This window comes from Tauraco erythrolophus, chromosome 7 (assembly GCF_009769465.1).
Source record: "Tauraco erythrolophus isolate bTauEry1 chromosome 7, bTauEry1.pri, whole genome shotgun sequence".
In the NCBI taxonomy this organism is placed as follows: Eukaryota; Metazoa; Chordata; class Aves; order Musophagiformes; family Musophagidae; genus Tauraco; species Tauraco erythrolophus.
In genome coordinates this window covers 26,996,726-27,003,955 of record NC_141471.1, presented here as the reverse complement: position 1 = coordinate 27,003,955, position 7,230 = coordinate 26,996,726, and the positions used below count along the sequence as shown (strand labels likewise).

Below are 7,230 nucleotides of genomic sequence, written 5' to 3'. Positions count from 1 at the left end.
GAACTCAGCATGACAACATGGTCAGTAAAGAATGGAGTTAACTATTGTTTTAAGTCTTATTTCCTTTAAAATACAGATGAAGAAGGCAGCTGAATACTACACATTCAATATTTAAAATGTAAATCCTACCATTCTTCTCAAACCGTATACAGGCTTTCGCTGAACACACACAATGATGTTCCGTCTACTTCTGAAGAGGAAATTAAGCTACAGAAAAGAGCAATTATAATGATTCCACAGGGCAATTTTCTGCCAGTAAGTACTGCTCTTGTTCAGTAAGTCCTGGTTCTCCCATGTTTGAATTAAAAGTACAATGGCAAGCATGAACCCGAAACTGAGAATTTACCATGTTGTATACATTAGTGGATTGAAGCTTACGTCAGTTCTTTTACCTATAACTCAATGCTAGCATGCTTTCTTTTAAAAGGTCTGAGAGCACTGCAAAAAGTTTGTTATGTAATAATAAAAAATAAATCTAAAACTTTACACCAAAGGCAAACCTCAAAACTTCAGTGGAGTCAGTGATGCTCTGACAAATCGATTTCTAGGACAAATACACAGCCAAGCAATTCTTTGCTCAGGATCACTCAGGGAGTCTACAGCAGAGCAGGAAATAGTAAGATAATCTCACTATCAACCCAAAACTTTAGCCAAAAAACCCCGTTATTCCTATTCCCTGGCATTATTGCTTCAGAACAGGGAAGACTGGCAGAGGGACAAAAGGGAAGTGATATGAAAGAAACAGTACTAATTGCCATTGCAAATGACATCTTGCGTTGTTGAATTAGGAAACAAAAGTCTCACAAAGAAATCATATTAGTGTACAGTATTTATTACCTTCTATTACTCTGAAGTAAATAATTTTGATATGACTAAATTAATTCTGAAATAAACTGACTTTTTAAATACATATGAAGATGAGAGACTTTAACACGAGAGTATTTAGTTGCTCCACACTCTTAATCCACATGCAAAATACATCGATCAAATATTGTACATTTCCTTTCATTTTACACTAGTCCATAATAAAGCATAAATTCTGAGGGTGAAAGCAGGGAGGAAAGAAATCATATTCTCAAGTAGCCCTTTTATTAAAAAAAGGCGTCAACTATAAATTAAGCCAATGTGTTTCTCTCCGATTTTGATTTTACTTACAGTATAGAGTTTTGCAAAATATACAGCTCACCAATGATACACATACAGTGGCTCTTTACTAAGGGCAAGTAACAAAAAAAGAAAAAAAAAGAAGAAATACAACAGAAAAGAATTCTACAGATTAGAAAAGTCGTATTTTAGAACATTATGCCACTTCAGAGCATCTCCAATGCTGGTAAGAAAGGTCATACATAATGGTTTTTAAGAGAATTTTGTCATTAGTCCATGAGAGATTCGTCTGCATGCTTCACGTGAACAGAAATAAGGTGTAAGTCACGAGGAAAGCAGCTTTCTCCAGTTATCTTTTAGGCCTGTCTATGTCGTCAATAGCAGCTAGCAGCTTCTGTCTTGCCTTTTTGTTGATGTGGGAGCCCAGACAAACATTCACCAGATTGGTCAACTGCTTAGTGGAATATTCCTGGCAAATAAAACCAGATAATGTTATGGCAGAATAAAACACCAGACAGAGATGGAAAATTAAAAACTGCAGACATACACACTGTAGACTTTTCAACTGATAGCAGCAGTCAGTACACAAGGGAGATTTAAAGCGGTAGTTAAGTCAGGTCTGGATAGTTTTCATAGTTGAGGCAGAGGAGAAAACTGTATTTCGCTACATGGCAGATTATAATGGAAAATGCCTACGACTTTAGTAGTGTTGGACTGAGTTCACAGAAAGTAATTCTGTGAATACATGTGTATCTAAATCAATTCTTTTTCTATTTTCCATTCTTTGGGAGGTGTGGTGGGAAATATATATGCAAATGAGATAAGCTTTTAACACAAAAATATTTTTCTAAACAAACTGTGACAAAAGTTGATCTTTTTTATTTTGACTTCTCATTTCCAATGAGCTTCTAAATACTTCTGTCTACAGGGTCTCCAAGCAATGTTAATTTCAGTACATGATAAAGGAGGAAAAAATGGCAAAAATGCTAAGACAAGAATTCTTAACACCTGTCAAAACAGCACATTTGCCAGTAGTACCTTTATATTTAACACTATCCAAAATATAGCTTCCACCAGTAGGTTCAAACAAGAGTTTTTCCATGTAGGTCATCAAACAACAGCTCATAATCTCACTTGTGGCTCCAGGTGTAACAAAGAAAATGATTAATTAAAGACATATTTCTTTCGTCAATTTCTAGTGGGATTTAAATTAATCCCAAAATAAAGATTTCAAAACACTTCATTTTTAAAAGGCTTTTCACTTGAACAACGGGCAGTTCCAACAGCATGTGACTATCACTTACGCAGCCCTGTTATAACTGTTAGGTCATGCTACCATGAAAGCATGCTAACTGCTTTCAAAACACAACTGAAGACTTACCTCAGAGAGCAATGCTGCTCTTGATTCAGTATTACGAAATGAAGGAAGAAAAGGCAATGACTTTTCCATTGTGCCTTACAACCTAGTTTAAGCAATCTACTCCTAAAGGCAAAGTAAAACTTCACGGTGTGATTTCAAGCCATACTTCTTCACGATTAAGATGTGCACTGTGGCATGTTCCGAAGAGCACACAAATGTTTTCAACTTCGCTTTGCTCTAGTTCTCTACATTTTTTCATACAGTAGGTAGATGTGACAGGCTTATTCACCCTTCCCAGTCATCAGATGTTGAATCAGTACGAACACATACTAACTTCATATGATAATAAATGTAATGAACATACGCATGCACACACACATTTATATTTAGACTGCCTCCCATAGAGATTTTATTAAAATAAATTAATATATGCATATATTAATTTTTAACACATAGAAGCATTGATCATTTAGAGTTGTTAGCATGATTCTATCATCATGGTGAATTTTCCCAATAGACAGTAAAAGAATGAAAATTTAACTCTTACCCTATGTTCTTTTATCCAGCGTTCCATGTCATTTTCTGTTAGGTAGTACGCTTTAATGTAGGTCTCCACAAATTCTTTATCTGGAATAGGCCTAATGTCTGTCAACTTTTCTAGTTTCATCAAGAATTGTTGAAAGTCCAGTTGCATCAAGGCACGTCCTTCATTGCTGCACTTCTTTACATTGGCGTAACTGAAAAGAGAAACAGAGTGAAAAGTAAAAATTAGGGGGAAATAAAAATGAATCTTACTTCTCAAGGTTGTTTAACTTAGTCCTTCAAGCCTTGAGGAGCAATGTAATTATGGTTTTAAGTTAAAAGCAGACAAGAACTCCTCTTAGGATGTCTGATGCAGTTTTATTTGCATTACGATAATATGTTTTAGCCCCACTCATAGAACAGAATCCCATTGTATCCAATGCTACTTAAAAAATCACCACCACCCTCCCCCAAAGCCATTAAAAATCCTACATTGAACACCTTTCCAGAGGTGGGTTAAAGGAAATGAAATTAATGCTGATCAGCACACTAGACAGTGGCTTTAGTCAAGAGATTGTGACCACTGAAGTCTGAAAGGTAACGTGGCAGCTTCAGAAACGGTCACCAGGAGCTTGGTGAACCAATAGTGGCAGCATCAGAGAAACGCACAAAGCTTTTTGTTCAAAACCACCCACAATAACCAGAGGATAAAGGGTGGCAGCATGGGCTAATCTCTGTGAGAGGTTAATGTTTTAATGAGAGTAGATTGACAGAAAACTGGTGACAGGTTTGAGCTCAAAGAAGAAGGGCAGGGTAATACCAGGAAGGATTACAGTGGGGTGATAAGACAACAAATGAGGAAAATGATCTTTGCAGTTTTTCAAATGGATAAGAAAATGCATTTGTCAAGATCAAAGGAAATGACATTGCAATGCCTTTAACTGTGCCAATTTCAGCTGTGTACAGGGACCAATTTCAGCTGTGTACAGGGAACAAAAAAGCTTTGGTCTGGGGCACAGTGTCTTGATAGACTTACTTCAGCCCACCCACAGGCTGCTGCCACAAGCAACAATCCTGTCCCACTATTTCCACTCCTCCTTTGTGACAAATTTAAAGCAAGCTCAGTCTTCCATTGGTTCATCAAAGTGAATTACACAGTCCCTAAATTATTAGGTCTGATGCAAAGCAGGCAGCAGAAACATGCAGCTGGAAACTGGATACACAGCAAGATCAGGTTAAGAGTAAGAAGAAATTGTACCCTTATAGGTACAATTACAGGCACAGGCCCTCTGGAGCTCCAGAGAAGACTGGACGATGATTCTCAATAGGACATGCTGAAGCGTTTCAAGAAGCCGGATGGGAAACAGAAGAGAACATAGGAGATAGGGCAGGGCAAAATTTAAAGAAGGATATGGCTGACTGTACTGGAGATGATTCTTCCCTCAGTGAAGAGCCTGATAAAAGCAATTTCAGTTGATGGGCTGACTGAAGGAGAAACACCTCCTGCATGGCTTTTAATTCCATACCTTCATGGAAATCAGAGATGAAAGAGGTTATGGAGATATTCAGAGAAGCTGATATATTCAGTGGAAGCTGATGATCCTTAATAAACTGCTAACACTTGGAAAAGAAGGATGTTGTTGAGGTCCTAAATTAGAACAGACAGCAGGAGAGTGGGATGGAAAGAACTAAAATAGGCTGTAGGGAGTGCATAGGGTAAAGATATCCAGGAAAGAAATACAGCAACATATGTAGAAAGAGTGGAAGACAGCACATATTCTATGATGTAGAAGAAGTTGCGATGAGAGCCCAGACATAGGTAGCAAGAGGACAAGAATACAAAAATAAATGCAATGGATGAAAAGACTACAATACTCAGGCTACAATATTGACGCTGAAAAGACTGGGACACTGATTAAGAGGGTGGGATGAACAACGTGTAGTAGCAGTTCCTGACTAAAGTGCTTGAGCCTCTATTCAACAAGCCAACTAAGATATCTCTCCATTCTTGGTGAATTTGGAAAAATCCTGCTCCATGGCTACTCTACGATAACTGCTAGGGCTGACAAATCCATCTTTCTTCCTGGCAAAGACAAATGGCATCACCAGAAATCGGGAAACGATGATTTTCAGATAGAATTTTCTTGTATAGACACTATGTTTCAAATGCTTCAATAAAACACTCAAGATGATGTCATTCTTGAGCAGTATCTAGGTACAAGACCATCCCCTTTAGGCTTAATGCTGTAGCAGACTCCATGAAATAACCGCTAAGGGTTACGTTAAGCCTTGATATTTTTTAGGCTCCCCAAAAGCGTAAGGGCCTATCAGTGCACAACAAAATTAGAACTTTTAATTCCCTATAATAGATGTTATCACTATAGACATGTTTACCCCAAAAGCAAGACATTCATGAACTACTTACCCTTCCACGAGAGTTCTATTGGCCAAGCGAATGCAGTGCTCCCAAAGGATGTTGGAGACTGGCAGTGGAATACGGACTCTCTTAGACACCTCGTTCAACCTTCTGTTAAATTCTTCAAATTCCTGATGAAACATAAAAAATCATTATTCCTTTAGCGTAAAAGGGATGATACTCTGTACACCCCTACCAACAATAACAACAAAGAATTAGAAATGCACATGAAAGAATACTGAAAAATAAGAGCAAAGCAGAGAAGCTTACTGGGCACAGACTGTAGAGTAGAGACAAGCTTAATGTGTCAAGTAGAACATATACCACTTTCTAAAGTATTATTTGCAACATTACCTCAGTAATTCTTTTTCAAAAAGGAAATACTGCTGTTCCCCAGAGATGTAGTTCTCTGAAACTGACACCTCTGAAAATTAACCAAGTAGCTAATCCTTCAAAGGCCATTTTCATTGCCTCGCTTCCTAAACTCATCTTTAACTTTTTTAAAGTCAATATATAGCCACTGAAGAAAATCCAGTGACCATCTCTTTATCCCTCTAAATACCTGCCCTATCAGCTTTCAAAGAGAAGCTCATAAATATTGTACTTTTCATTCTTCAACCTTTCACATTAGATAGTTCCCTCATGCTTTAAAAGGAGCTGAAGAGAGTCCAAATCTAGCAGTTTAGGAGCATACTGTAGCACTACATAACAATTCAGGTTGAGGGAAGGCATCTGTTTCCACCTGAAAAAAATCAATGACCTGGATGGATTTGAGCTGTTACTACGAGTCACAAACTAGTCATAACTGAACATAACTACTGCTACAATGATTTTGTGACTTACATAAAGTGAAGCACAAGCCCGTTGCCAATGACTAACGCCTCTATCATTTAAAAAAGTATCAAATGACTTAAACATAAAGCAGACTGATAATGAACTGCTCTGTGTAACCAGCAAAAACAGTTTGTACTGCGGCCTTTTAAGACCATCCTTGTCCAAGAAAGTGCTTTCATTCCAAGGCTGTTAATCTGGGTGGTTTATTCCTCTTTTTTTTTTTTTTTTTTTTCCCCTTCCTTTTTTCCCCCCATCAAAAATTCAGTAAGTGAAGAAAATCAGAAGGGAATCTAAGTAAACAATTTAACCTAATATCTGACCAAGTAATTGGTGTTTAACACAAATTTTCTAAAAGAGGAATTTGGCAAGAGGAAGCAGGGTACGCAGCAAATCACTAATTGCTTAGCAGTAATCTAAAAGCTTCTTTAGCAAATATTATTAGCTACATAATGTAGAGGTCAGAAATGGTTTTAAATGGTTTTAGCCCTGAAGCAAATTCATCAGCAGTTGCACACTCAGAAAAGCAAAAAGTTCTACTGCAGAGGCCAAATGTTGTAAATACAAACTGATCTCAAAAAGCCATGGCAGCATAAAGAAGGGTAATCACAAAGATTCAGTCAAATTCAGTGCAATGATATATCCTCCATCAGATTCTCTCTTCCTTGTGCCGATTTTTTTTAAGCAGAACACAGCTACAAAGTACAAAGGTGTAATCAAAACTGTTATTCAATACAGATGCATAACTTTTTCTGTGATACATACTTCATATATCTTTAAAATAAAATTTTCAGTTTCTCTATAAGAATTAGTATAATTGTACCACTGCCAGAAATTCCTTCTAAAGACTTTTAGAAACATCATTTAGGCATATATAAGAGTATGAGAGAGGGATTCTCACAAGAACTGTTTCTGTGTGCCATAAGACACAGTAACTGTATAACCATTTCTACTGAATGCAATTAAGAAGTTGGGTGAATAACTTCCCTTTTACCTT

General features: G+C 37.2%; 1 protein-coding gene across 2 annotated transcripts in view; it reads right to left on the bottom strand.

Moving 5' to 3' along the window:
- Positions 1-811: 811 nt before the first annotated feature.
- The window catches only part of VPS50 (VPS50 subunit of EARP/GARPII complex), a 92,909-nt gene continuing 86,490 nt past the window's right edge, over positions 812-7,230 (bottom strand). For both annotated transcript variants that reach the window (XM_086614543.1, XM_086614544.1), the window contains 3 exons: positions 5,412-5,533; positions 3,012-3,201; positions 812-1,573 (listed from right to left, as the gene is read on the bottom strand). In XM_086614543.1, coding sequence (XP_086470669.1) covers positions 1,454-1,573; positions 3,012-3,201; positions 5,412-5,533 — 432 coding nt within the window. In that variant the 3' untranslated portion in view covers positions 812-1,453. The remainder of the gene's footprint in view (positions 1,574-3,011; positions 3,202-5,411; positions 5,534-7,230) is intronic.